Source organism: Aythya marila, assembly GCF_965140915.1.
Source record: "Aythya marila genome assembly, chromosome: 33".
Lineage (NCBI taxonomy): Eukaryota > Metazoa > Chordata > Aves > Anseriformes > Anatidae > Aythya > Aythya marila.
The window spans coordinates 790,839-804,034 of NC_139074.1; the positions used below are offsets into that span (position 1 = coordinate 790,839).

Sequence of the window (13,196 nt, forward strand, 5' to 3'; positions counted from 1 at the left end):
GATCTACACCAGCTGGTGGGTTCACGCCTTTGCTTCAAGTTTGCAAACCCCATTTGTGGGCTCCAGTTCTCCATTCCTAATTCCATTTATGAATTTGGCTTTGTGCGTGAAAGCATGAATTATTTAGCATGAATTTCGATGTAAAAGAATTAGCAATACTCCGTGTAATTAAATAAGTCAACTTCTGAACATGGAAATTCCAAGTGTGGGAATATTTTAAATCACTACAAAAGAAGCCGAGGCAATCGGCTCCGGGGCAATGCGTCCTGCAGCAGAGTGGGGGATCGAGGCATGCAGGGGTTTTCCTTCATCGAGGCTATTTGAGGAATCCAAGGGAGCTGCTAGGACTCAGCAGCCCTTGTGAGGCCAGCTGATGAGGCATAGGAGGATCCAGAAGCCTCCTTTCTGTCATATAAAGGCAGAACCCTGGGGAGAGTGAGAGTCCAGGAGCACGGTGAACGGAGCATGGCGTGTCGGTCAGGGCATGGCATGGCAGTTTGCACAGCAGTGCTTGCAGGCAGGGCGAGCAAGAAAGCATAGCTGAGAACACCATCACTCTAAGTAACGGCAGGGAAACTCTCATGATCTGTCCCAATACAACAGGAAGGGTTCTAGAAATGCAATACGACCAACAGCTCAGCTGAAATGCCTCTACACCAATGTACGCAGCATGGGAAACAAGCAAGAGAAATCAGAAACCATGGGGAAATTAGACAAATATGACCTGATTGCTATCACAGAAACATGGTTCTTCCGGAGTCTACTACAGGCTGCCTGATCAAGGGGAGCCTATGGATGAGGCCTTCTTGCTTCAACTACAAGGAGCATCGTGCTCACATGCTCTCATCCTGATGGGGGACTTGAACCACCCGGATGTCTGCTGGGAAAACTACACAGTAGCCTTTAAGCAATCCAGGAGATTCCTAGAGTGCGTTGAGGATAACTTCCTGGTAAAGGTACTAGAGAAACCAACCCAACGAGAAGCGTTACTTGACCTGGTGCTTACCTATGCGGACAAGCTCATTAAAGAGGTCAAGACTGGAGGCAATCTGTGCTGCAGTGACCATGCCATGGTTGAGTTTGTGATCTCCAGGAATGTGGGCCTGGCAAAGGGCCAAGGCAGGACCCTGAACTTCAAAAGAGCAAATCCAAGCTGTTTAAAGACCTAGAGGATGAGATCCCCTGGAATACCATCCTATGGGACAAAGGAGCTGAGGAGAGCTGGAGACTCTAAGGATGTTTGCCTTAGAGCGCAAGAACTCTCCATCCCTCTGCGTAAAAAGGCATGCAGGGAGGGCAGACAACAGGTATGCCAGAGTAAGGAGCACGCAGGATCATTTCAGGAATGATGGCATCCCATGGGAGGGACCCCATGAGGAGCAGGAGCAGAGTGAATTGAGAAGGAGTGGTGGAATCGAAGCATCAGGGAAAGACTGCAGTCCCTGTACCCCAGACAGTGAGCTCAGTCAGTGGCATTCCCTTGTGTTCTGGAGAGGCTCCTGCTGGGGACAAGCCCTTGTGCTTGCTGAAGGCACTGGGCAGGGCACCCAGCTGTGATGGGATGGTGGTGCCAGGCCTCTAGAGCTCCCCAGACACTTGCTCCCATTGCCCCAGGGACAAAGGTGCTCCCAGAGGGTTATTGCAGGCAGGAACTGGGCAAAGGTTAGGGAAGTTGGGCGTAGCCTTGTGCTTTCTGCAGCTCTGCTGGGTGCCGTGAGGGACCTCTCTGTCGCTGGGACTCCCTTGGAGAAGAACCCCTGGGGGCTGCCTGCTGTGTCCCCCAGCCCGTGATAAGCACAGGCTCTACGCCCTGACCAAGGCACTGCTGGCTGTGGCTATTTGTGTCCAGGCCCAAGGGGGACTCCTTCCCCATCCACCTGTGGTGCCTGAAGCCCCTCGGTCCCCTCTCTCTTCTCCTTCAGGTCCTGACCCAAGCTCCTGCTCCCGCTACAGCACAGATGGGGCTCTCCTGGGGCTGCGGCCACCCCAGTCTCACCGGCCATGCCAGGGGACTCCTGATTTCCCTCGTCACTCTGCTTCTCCTCCAGCTGGGCTCAGGTAGGATCCTGCGGTGCTGCTGGGGGCTCTCCCCCCTGGGACTGGCGGACGTGCTGCTGTGGGGAAGAGGATCGGCTGTGGGGCAGGGGGGACCTGAGCCCACAGCTCAGCCCCCATTCGGTTTCACTTTCCCTTTGGTTCTTCCATGCAATACGGGCACTGCCTCGGCTGCCCTTTCTGGCTCTTCTTCACCTACATGAATGCTGCAGAGAGGGCTCCCACTCCCAGCACCCCTCCTTCTCCTGCATGTTCTCCCTCTCCCTCTCCTGTTTCCTGGGTGGTTTCCCATGGGACAGGGGGGACGCAGAACACAACAACTCACGCACAGCTCGCCCTTTGTCACTCACTGACCCTACATTTATGATGGCAAAATCTCACCACCTCTCTGTGCCCTTCTTCATGACCCAGCCCAGCTCAGAGTGGAGGGACCAGGCCAGCCTGTCACTGCCACTGTGGGGCAGGATGTCGTGCTGCCCTGCCACTTGTCCCCTCAACGCGATGCTCGCAGCTTGGAGGTCAGGTGGATCCGGGATGATTTGTCTGAGACAGTGCACCACTACCGCAATGGAGAGGACCTGTACGGGGAGCAGATGGGGCCATATGACAGGAGGACAGAGCTGGCCAGAGATGGTCTCTCTGCTGGAAGCCTGGACTTACGAATCACAGGGCTGAGACCCTCTGATGATGGCCAGTACGTCTGCATCGTGAAAGATGGTGATGCTTATGATGAAGTAACAGTGAATCTGTTGGTGTCAGGTTAGTGGCTGGATTGATGCTTAAAGGAGATTGTGCAGGTGTTCCTGGGTTTGTCTGTTTCACCCAATAACTGTCCCATGCTCATGGCCATCAATGAGTCCTTTCAAGGACTTGAGTCTGATGGGGATTCTATTCAATGGTCTGTGACTGCTTGGAAGAGTGCATGCATGGAAGGACTGGTCTGACAGACATGGTGACCGTGGCTGGGTCTGGGCTGTGTCTGGCATGGGAGCAGATGGGGTCTTTGCCTTGGAACTCAATCCCTCCCCAAGTCAAGCACCAGACACACGCTCTTCCCTCAGCCATAGGCGCTGACCCCCACCTCTCCCTGGGGGACTACGAGGCCGGAGGTGTCCGGGTGCTGTGTCGATCGGCCGGCTGGTACCCACTGCCGCAGCTGCTGTGGAGGGATGCTCGCGGGCAGCACCTGTCCTCGGTCTCCCAGACACATTCCCAGGACCAGGAGGGGCTCTTTGAAATCGAAGGCGCCGTCATCATGACCGAGAGCCTGGAGGGGCCCTTGTCCTGCGTGGTCAGGAGCAGCCGCCTGCAGCAGGGGCAGGAGTCATCCCTGAACATCTCAGGTAGAAATGGCACAGCCAGGGTGAGGTGTTCCTGGCCCCTGCACTTGTCCCGACCCAGGAGAAGTCTGGGTCTTGCTCTTCCACCTGTGGCATGGAAACACAGCCCTTTTCCTGGTGCCTTTTCTCAGCTCCCTTCTTCCACAACGCCCAGCCCTGGATGGTGGCTCTGGCTCTGGTCCTCGTGCTTTTGGCTGTGTTCATTGGCCTCGGTGTTTATCTCTTTCGAAAGCAAGGTAAGCTGGCAGCGCAGGGATGGAGCGGAGGGAGGTGTTCTGCAGGGACCCCCTTGGGTGTAGAGCGGGGCTGAGGCCTGGCCCAGGGAGGTGCGTAGGAGGAGGAAGGGAATGTTCTCCTGGGGATGCCAAAGGCCTTCGGATGGTCTTGGGTGGGAGGCCAGGGAGCATGGCTGCAGCATGGGGCTGGTGGCAAGGCGCAGCCCCCCTGCACATGTTCCCACCCAGCAACCAAGCTGCTCTGCTCACCACCTCTTCCTCCGTCTTTGCTTTTCAGCGGCACGAATACAAGAGCTGGGTGAGTCCTTGCAGTCCCTGCCCCCAGCCCCTGGGGAAGTGGTGTCTGTGCGGGAGGGCCTGGTCTGGGTGGGCTCTGGGGGCTTGTGTGCTGGTGGGCTCTGGGGGCTTGTGTGCTGGTGGCTCGGGGGTGCTGGAGGAGCAGCTGGAGCCTGGTGTGGGAGTGGGGAGTGCTGGGGCTGGAGCTGCCCTGGGCAAAAAACACGGCCGGGATGGCTGAAAGGAACGGGGATCAAGGTGGGGATGGGGAGTGAGCTGCAGGGCTGCCCCGCTCTGCTCTGGTGCTTCTGGACAGGGACGTCCTCCACCTGTCTCCATTTAATTCCCCTTGTGATTTGGTGGCGCGGTGCAGAGAGCTGCACAAGTGTCTGTCCTTAATGCTCCACGTGCACAAGCATTGCTCAAAGGTGGTCCTTGCTCCCTGTTAGTCCAGTCCCTCCCAAACTCGGAGGAATGTGTTCTGTGCACACTCACCTCAGAAGAATAATTAAGGGTTTACCTATGGGAGTAGCCATGGAGTGTGAAGCACTGCCTTCTGGTCACACATTGACTTTTCTTTCCTTTTCCATTTAAAAAGCTGGACAGTTAGGTAAGTCTGCATTCCGAAACCCAATGTTCTCCCATAAGCATCAATCAGATGAGAAGTTCTCCCTTCTTATCCTGCTTTGCTTCTGCTTTCCTCTTCCAGCGGATCAAGCAGCAGAGTTGGGTGAGTGTCCCTGTGCTTGGGCCCCAGGACAAGGCCAAGGTGATATTTAGGGGAGGGTGGGCAGCTGGGACAGAGCACTCCAAGGATTTTCTCTTTCTTTTCCAGATGAATACCGTGCAAACGCTGGTAAGTCTCCATCAAAATCTGAAGGGATTTGAGGTGTCGCAATGCGATTGGAAGATGTTTCCTCTCACCATGATTTTCTTCTCATTTCTAGAGCGCCAATCTGCAAGACTGCGTGAGTCTCTGGCCCTGAACCCAAGGAAAATGGGTTCTCATCATGTAATGAGAATCTGTACTCTCTCACCAAGTGTTTTTGCTTTTCTTATGCAGAGGAACTAACTGAAGAGCTGGGTGAGTGTCCCTCCCCAAAATGAAGGAATTTGGGCCCTATTGGTAGGCAGTGTGGTATGGGAAGTTGTCCCTTTCTATTATGCTTTCTTTTTGCTTTCGTTTGACAGTGAGGAAGGATAAAGAACTCAGTGAGTATCCTGCACCACAACAAACAGTATGGGGTCCAGCAATGGAATGAGAAGCTCTCCCCCCTCATCAGAGATTTCTTTTCAATCCCCCTCTTTTTTTTTTTTTTTTTTTCTTCAGAGGAACAAGCAGCAGAGCTGGGTGAGTGTCCTCGGCAACACGAAGGTGATGTTCAGGGGAGGGTGGGCAACTGGGACAGAGCAGCCCTGGGCGGGCCCCTCACCCTGATGGGGGAGTGGGGAGTGCGGGGCTGCCCTGGGCACGGGATGGCTGAAAGGAACGGGGATCAAGGTGGGAACGGGGAGCGAGCTGTGGGGCTGCCCCGCTCGGCACTGACGCTTCTGGGACAGGGACGTCCTCCACCCGTCCCCATTCACTTCCACCTCTCTTTTGGTGGCATTGTACATAAAGCTGCACAAGACTTTTTGCTGGTTGTTCAGCTTGCACAAGCCATGCTCACAGATGAACTTCACTCACTAATAGTCTAATCCCTCCTTTGGGGAGCAAAGTTATATTTGGCCACTTCCTAGAAGAATAAATTTGGGGGCGTAGCCATGGGAGCAGGCATATGACGAGAAGCTGTCCCCTCTGATCATGCATTGCTTTTACCTTTCTTTTCCAGCACAAAAAGATAAAAAGCTGGGTGAGTGTCCCTCCCCAGAATGAAGGAATTTGGGCCCTATTGGTGGGCAGTGTGGGATGGGAAGTTGTCCCTTTCTATCATGCATTCTTTCTGCTTTTGTCTGACAGTGAGGAAGTATACAGAACTTGGTGAGTATCCTGCACCACAACAAACAGAATGGGGTCCAGCAATAGAATGCAAAGCTTTCCCCTCTCATCATACATTTCTTTTCTCTCCCCCACTTTTTTATTTTTCTTCAGAGGAACGAGCAGCAGAGCTGGGTGAGTGTCCTCGGCAACACAAAGGCGATGTTCAGGGGAGGGTGGGCAACTGGGACAGAGCAGCCCAGGGCTGGCCCCTCAGCCTGATGTGGGAGTGAGGAGTGTGGGGCTGCCCTGGGCACGGGAACAGGGCCGGGATGGCTGAAAGGAACGGGGATCAAGGTGGGGACAGGGAGCGAGCTGCAGGGCTGCCCCGCTCGGCACTGACGCTTCCAGGACAGGGATATCCACCTGCCCCCATTCACTTCCACCTCTCTTTTGGTGGCATCGTACAGAAAGCTGTACAAGATTGTGTGCTGGTTGTTCTGCTTGCACAAGCCATGCTCCCAGATGAACTTCACTCACTTTTAGTCTGCTCCCTCCTTTGGGAGCAAAGTTATATTTGGCCACTTCCTAGAAGAATATATTTTGGAGTGTAGCCATGGGAGCAGGCATATGACGAGAAGCTGTCCCCTCTGATCATGCATTACTTTTACCTTTCTTTTCCATCACAAAAAGAAAAAAGGCTGGGTGATTGTCCCTCCCCAAACTGAAGGAACTTGGAGTCTTCCCATGGAAGCAGCCATGGGATGAGAAGTTGTCCGTTCTGATCATGCATTGTTTTTGCTTTCCTTTTGCAGCGGAACTGAAAGCAGAGCAGAGTGAGTGTCCCTCCCCAACAGAAAGAACTTCATGTCTTCCAATGGGAGCTATGGGAGGAGAAACTTTCCCCTCTGATCATGCATTGCTTTTCTCTTTCTTTTGTAGAGGAAAAGAATGTAAAGCTGGGTAAGTCTCCATCAGTATCTGAAACAATTCAGGGTCATCGCAATGGGATGGGAGGCTGTTCCCTCTCACCATGATTTTCTTCTCATTTCTAGCACACCAATCTGCAAGACTGCGTGAGTGTCTGGCCCCAAACCCAAAGAAAATGAGTTCTTGTCATGTAATGAGAATCTGTACTCTCTCACCAAGTGGTTTTGCTTTTCTTTTACAGAGGATCTAACTGCAGAGCTAGGTGAGTGCCCATCCCTCCCCCAAATGAAAGCCTTTGGGTTCTACCAGTGGGCATCTTGAGAAGGCAAGATGTCCTTTTCCATCATGCTTTCCTTTCCCTTTTGTTTGGCAGAGAAAAAAGATGCAAAGCTCAGTGAGTATCCTGCACCATAACAAAGCAGTTTGGGGTTCAGGCATAGGGTGAGAAGCTCTCCCCTCTCATCAGATATTGCTTTTGCTTCTTTTTCCAGGGGAACAAGCGGCAGAGCTGGGTGAGTGTCCCTGAGCTTGAGCCCAAGGGCAATGTCAAGGCGATGTGCAGGGGAGGGTGGGCAGCTGGGACAGAGCAGCCCAGGGCTGGCCCCTCACAAAACCCACAACCACTGGGCACCAGCCGTGGGCTGTTACCAGCTCTCCTCTCTCCTTCCAGCATGGAGAAAGTTTCTGCTGCCTCACTATACAGGTAGGCGTGTGTTGAGTTGTCCTCTGCGGTGCTCCTCTTGCCCTTGCTGGGGCATGTTCAGGAGCCAAGAGGTGCCCCATCTCCTGCCCCGTGGGGCAGCTCCTGGCCCCAAGCTGGGGAAAGCCTGCCCAGGGCTGAGCTCTGCCCCTGATGGCCTGGCTCCTTCTGTCCCTGCAGTGAAGGTGACCCTGGATCCACGCACGGCTCATCCCATGCTTGTCCTGTCAGAGGACCAGAGCAGTGTGAGATGGGAAAGTAAATGGCAGCAGGTGCCCAGCGCCCCGGAGAGATTTGACACTAGATGCTGTGTTCTGGGCCGTGAGGAGTTCAGAGAGGGGAGGCACTTCTGGGAGGTGGAGGTAGAGGGGGAGAAAGGAAAGTATTCAAGTTTGGCTGTGGGGGTGGTCAGGGCATCGGTGAAGAGGAAGGGGGAGATCAAGATGAGCCCTGAAGAAGGGATCTGGGCTGTGCAGTACAATGGGGGGCAGCTCACGTCTCTCACATCTCCTCCCACCCCCTTGTCCCTGTCCCCTGTCCCCATGAGGATCTGGGTCTGTCTTGACTGTACCCAGGGGCAGGTGTCTTTTATCAATGCTGACAATGGGGTCAAGATCTTCACTTTCACAGATGCCTTCCTGAAAGGGGAGAGCATGCGCCCCTGGTTCTGGCTGGGGACGAATGCCCAGCTGTACCTGAGGGACAGCACCCTGTAGACCCTGTCCCCAGCCCTGGGGGGCTCCTGCCCTTCTCCAGCCACTCCTGCATCACCTCTCCTTCATCCTGCAGGAGCAGTGCAGGAATGAGGGGCAGTGGGGCCAGGGGCTGCCCTGTGTTTCTCCCTGCACGCTAAGACCTGCAGCAGATGGTGGGTGTACTGACTTCAGGCAGCCCTTTTACTTCGTGTTTGGGAAACATGTTTCTAACTCCAGTGATGAATTTGGCTTTGAGTGTTAAAGCATGAAGTATAGAGCATGGATTTAGATGTAAAAGAATTAGTAATACTCCTTGTAAATAAATAAATCAACTTCTGAACATGGAAAATCCCAGCGTGTGAATATTTTAAATCATTATTGAAGGAAGCTGCATACCCCCAAAAGAACAGGAAACTTGAAGTGGCAGGGCAGAAAAGTCCAGTGGAAGCTGGATTTGAGCCGGTGCCTGGCTACAGTGGGGGGCAGCGAAGCTTTTCTCGTGGTTGGATGCTCTGGGACCAGGATGCTGAGGGGCTGGGATGCTTTCTGAGTTGGATGCTGTGGGAGGGCTTGGCGGAGGCAGGATGCTGTGGAATCCATCCCATGAAGCATGGGGAAAAGAACTGGAAAGGACTGGGTCTGTGGGAGTCTTGAACAAAGTGGCGCTTGGGGAGCTGTGGTGCTTTGGGCTCTGCCCTGCACAGGGCTCCTTTAGTTACTCTTGCAGCCTGAGGGGACTCTTTGTTCCCTCCTCTGGAGAACATCCATGCAAGCTGTAGCAGCAAGACTGTGGCAAATGAAGTTTTGCACAGGAAGATGGAGTCTGGCAGTGGCATTTGCTGGGTGCTTTCTGTCCTGAGGCTTTGCAGCCTGGGAAGGCATCTTGCAGCAGACCGTCTCCTTGGTGTTGGTCCTGTTAGTCAGAGCCAGGAGGAACCTAAGCTCCAGCTACCCCCAGTTCCCCATCTGGTGCCTGGATCCCACTTGTCTCAGCTGGGTCATTGCTCTGCCCTTGGGGGCACCCAAAGAGCTTCCAGCCTCCCATCACACAGGCTCTGCAGAGGCTGCGCCCGCAGGAGGCTTCAGGCTCTTGGAATCTCCACGTTCAGAAGCAGCAGGTGGTCTCAGCTTTCAGCTGATCTGAGAAGTTCAGCTGATCAGATTCAAGTTGGAAAAGAGCTCCAAGGTCATGTGGCCCAACAATCCCTCTACCACCAATGTCACCCACTAGTCCATAGTGTAGATGTAGCTATTCAAACGGAGGGCTCAGAGAAACACACCGCCGTCCAGGTCTTGGAGAGGCAGGTGACCTATTCTCTGTAAACAACAGTGATAGGACCCGTGGGTACGGCGTTAAGCAGGGGAAGTTTAGGCTGGACATCAGGAAGAGGTTCTTCATAAAGGGCGTGGTTGCACACTGGAACGGGCTCCCCAGGGAAGCAGTCACTGCACCAAGCCTGCCTGAATTTAAGAAGCGATTGGACTGTGCACTTAGTCACAGGGTCTAAACTCTTGGGCAGTCCTGTGCGGTGCCAGGAGTTGGACTTGATGATCCTTATGGGTCCCTTCCAACTCGGGATACTCTATGATTCTATGACCTCTCCAGATTCCGAAGGATATTTCAAAAGTAATTTATTTAGATTTCCTGATGACATCTGCCAGTTCTCTGAGTACTCTAGGTTTAATCCTATACGGCCCTATAATCTTGTATACATCCACATGTAGAAGCAAATCCCACAAAAATTTAGGGTTGGCTGGGAGTTTATCATTCCCACAGTCATGACACTCCAACACATGGCACCTCAGGTCCCATTGTCAATGATGAAGACAAAGGCAAAGAAAGCATTAAACATCTCTGCGTTGTTGATGTCCTTGTTTGTTAGGACACCATCCCCATCAGTTAACAGACCAATGTTTTTTCTGGTCCTACTTTTGGAGTTAAAATATTTTTCTAAGTCCATTTCAATACCCATCAAAGTACTGTCCAGGTTCAACGTGAAGTCAGCTTTGGCCATACAAATATTTTGCTTATAGAGACAAACCTTTTCTCCATAGCCCTCCCATATTGCCTGACCTCCCTTCCAGAGAATGTAAAGATTCATTACCCACCTAAGCTCTAGAAAAAGATCCCTGCCAATGTGAGCTGACCTTCTACCGTGACTGCTTAATTGGAGCCAGGAGCAGGGCTTGCTCTTTGCCCACACAACGTTAAGTGAACTGTGGCAGCACTGGACTTGGCACCCAGTTGCTCCCCATACCCTGCAGCCTCCAATCCCTCTCTGCTCTGGAGACATTTGCTCCAATCAACTAAGGGGGAAAATTGCTCCCAGAGGGTTATTGCTGCCAGGAGTTGGGCAAAGGTTAGGAAAGTTGGGCGTAGCCTTGTGCTTTCTGCAGCTCTGCTGGGTGCCGCGAGGGACCTCTCTGTTGGTGGGGCTCCTTTGGAGAAGAACCCCTGGGGGCTGCCTGCTGTGTCCCCCAGCCCGTGATAAAAGTGCAGGCTCTGCGCCCTGTCCAAGACGCTGCTGGGTGTGGCTGTTTGTACCCAGGCCTAGGGGGACTCCTTCCCCATCTGCCTGCAGTGCCTGCAGCCCCTCGGTCCCCTCTCTCTTCTCTTGTTTTTGTCCCCAGCTACTGCTCCTTCTTCAGCACAGATGGGTCTTCCCTAGGGCTGCAGCCTCCCCAGCCTCAGCGGCCATGCCAGGGGCCTCCTGACTTCCCTCATCACTCTGCTCCTCCTCCGGCTGGGCTCAGGTAGGATCCTGCAGGGCTGCTGGGGGCTCTCCCCCCTGGGCCTGGCAAATGTGCTGCCATGGGGCAGGGGGGACCCAAGCCTACTTCTTTCCCTGTCTGGGTTTCACTTTCCCTTTAGTTCTTTTGCACAATATGGGTGCTTCCTCGGTTGCCTTTTTGGCTCTTCTTCACCCGCCCAAATGCTGCAGAGAGGGCTCCCACTCCCAGCACACCTCCTTCTCCTGCACATCCTTCCTTTCCCTCTACTGTTTCCCCGGTGATTTCCCATGGGACACGGGGGACACAGCATGCACCAACTCAGACACCAACTCACACCCTTTGTAACTCACTGCCCCTACATTTACAATGGCAAAATCTCACCACCTCTCTGTGCCCTTCTCCATTGCACAGCCCAGCTCAGAGTGGTGGGACCAGGCCACCCTGTCACTGCCACCATGGGGCAGGTTGTCATGATGACCTGCCACTTGTCCCCTCAACGTGATGCTCGCAGCTTGGAGGTCAGGTGGATTTGGCACAGGTTATCTGAGACAGTGCACCACTACTGCAATGGAGAGGACCTGTACGGGGAGCAGATGGGGCATATGCTGGGAGGACAGAGTTGTCCAGAGCTGGTCTCTCTGCTGGAAGCCTGGACTTGCGAATCACAGGGCTGAGAACCTCTGATGATGGCCAGTATGTGTGTATCATACAAAATGCTGATGCTTATGACAAAGCTACAGTGGAGCTGATGGTGTCAGATAAGTGGCTGGGGTGATGCCTCAAGCAGATGGTATAGGTGTCCCTGGATTTGTATGTCTGCACAAGCCTCTGTCCCATCCTCATGGTCATGGATGAGGCCTTTCAAAGAGTTGAGTCTTTTGGGTCTTCACCTCCTCAGTATGTGAGCACTTGTCAGGCAAGGAGCACACCTGTAACTTTGCAGGCTTTTTATTGAGAAAGACTGGCATGGATGTATGGCTTTATTCAGTTTCAGTGGCCTCTTTGAACTCCATCCCCATGATGTTCTGAAGGCACTGGGCACAGGCTGCTGAGCAGCTCCTTCAGTTGTGTCAACCATGGGACCAAATGAAATGCCTGGAGCAGGGAAGAGGCCTCTGAGCTACCGGACCTCTGCTTGATTTTACTTTTCATGCTGGGGGAGACCTGAGACATTGTCTGGAAGTCTCGGGGCTTCATGAACCAGCACAGCTTGGTGCAGAGAAGCTGCCTGGAGGCGCTGAAGCTCAGCACCTGGGTTTTCTGGACGATTTGGGGCCACTGGCATTGTGCAGCCCTGTTTTCTGGTTCTAGCACCAGCCGGAGTGGTTTTGGGGTGAGGATGATTGCCTGAAGTGCCCAGTCTCAGAGCCCCTGGGGCTATGGTTGGGCTGGGCTGTGTTGGCACGAGAGCAGATGGGGTCTTTGCCTTGGAACTCAATCCCTCCCCAAGTCAAGCCCCAGCCACGCGCTCTTCCCCCAGCCACAGGCACTGACCCCCATCTCTCCCTGGGGGGCTACGAGGCTGGAGGCGTCCGGGTGCTGTGTCGATCGGCCGGCTGGTACCCGCTGCTGCAGCTGCTGTGGAGGGATGCTCGCGGGCAGCACCTGCCCTCGGTCTCCCAGACACATTCCCAGGACCAGGAGGGACTCTATGAAATGTGTCTTGCAGATGACACCAAGCTGAGTGGTGCAGCTGATACTATGGAAGGAAGGGATGTCATCCAAAGGGTCCTGGATAAGCTTGAGAAGTGGGCCTATGTAAACCTAATGAGGTTCAACAAGACCAAGTGCAAGTTGCTGCACCTGGGCTGAGGCAATCCCAGACATGAGTACAGACTAGGTGAGGAACTCATTGAGAGCAGCTCTGCAGAGAAGGACATGGGGTCCTGATGGATAAAAAGCTCGACATGAGCTGGCAGTGTGTGTTTGCAGCCCAGAAAGCCAACTGCATCCTGGGTTGCATCAATGGAGGAATGTGAGCAGCTTGAGGGAGGGGATTGGCCCCCTCTGCTCTGCTCTCATGAGGCCTCACCTGGAGTATTGTGTCCAGGTCTGGAGCCCCCAGCACAAGCAGGATGTGGAGCTCTTAGAACAGGTTCAGGGGAGGGCCATGAAGATGATCAAGGGGCTGGAGCATCTCTTCTACAAAGAAAGACTGTGAGAGCTGGGGATGTTCAGCCTACAGAAGCGAAGGCTCCAGGGTGACCTCATTGAGGTGTAACTAGGTGGGGGGCTGTAACTAGATGGTCCTTGAGGTCTGTTCTAGCCCAAGACAATATGTTATTGTATGATTCTAAGATTCTACGAAATCCA

At 53.7% G+C, this 13,196-nt stretch overlaps 1 protein-coding gene across 1 annotated transcript; it reads left to right on the plus strand.

Annotated features, from left to right (window-relative positions):
- Positions 1-465: 465 nt before the first annotated feature.
- LOC309889262 (butyrophilin subfamily 1 member A1-like) lies at positions 466-8,171 on the plus strand (the record flags this gene model as incomplete). Its single annotated transcript, XM_082782024.1, has 12 exons — positions 466-472; positions 1,923-2,058; positions 2,567-2,814; positions 3,117-3,398; positions 3,527-3,631; positions 4,971-4,991; positions 5,099-5,119; positions 6,641-6,661; positions 6,768-6,788; positions 6,997-7,017; positions 7,247-7,267; positions 7,636-8,171. 12 exons carry the CDS (start codon positions 466-468, stop codon positions 8,169-8,171), a joined length of 1,440 nt encoding a protein of 479 aa, XP_082638150.1.
- Positions 8,172-13,196: the final 5,025 nt, after the last annotated feature.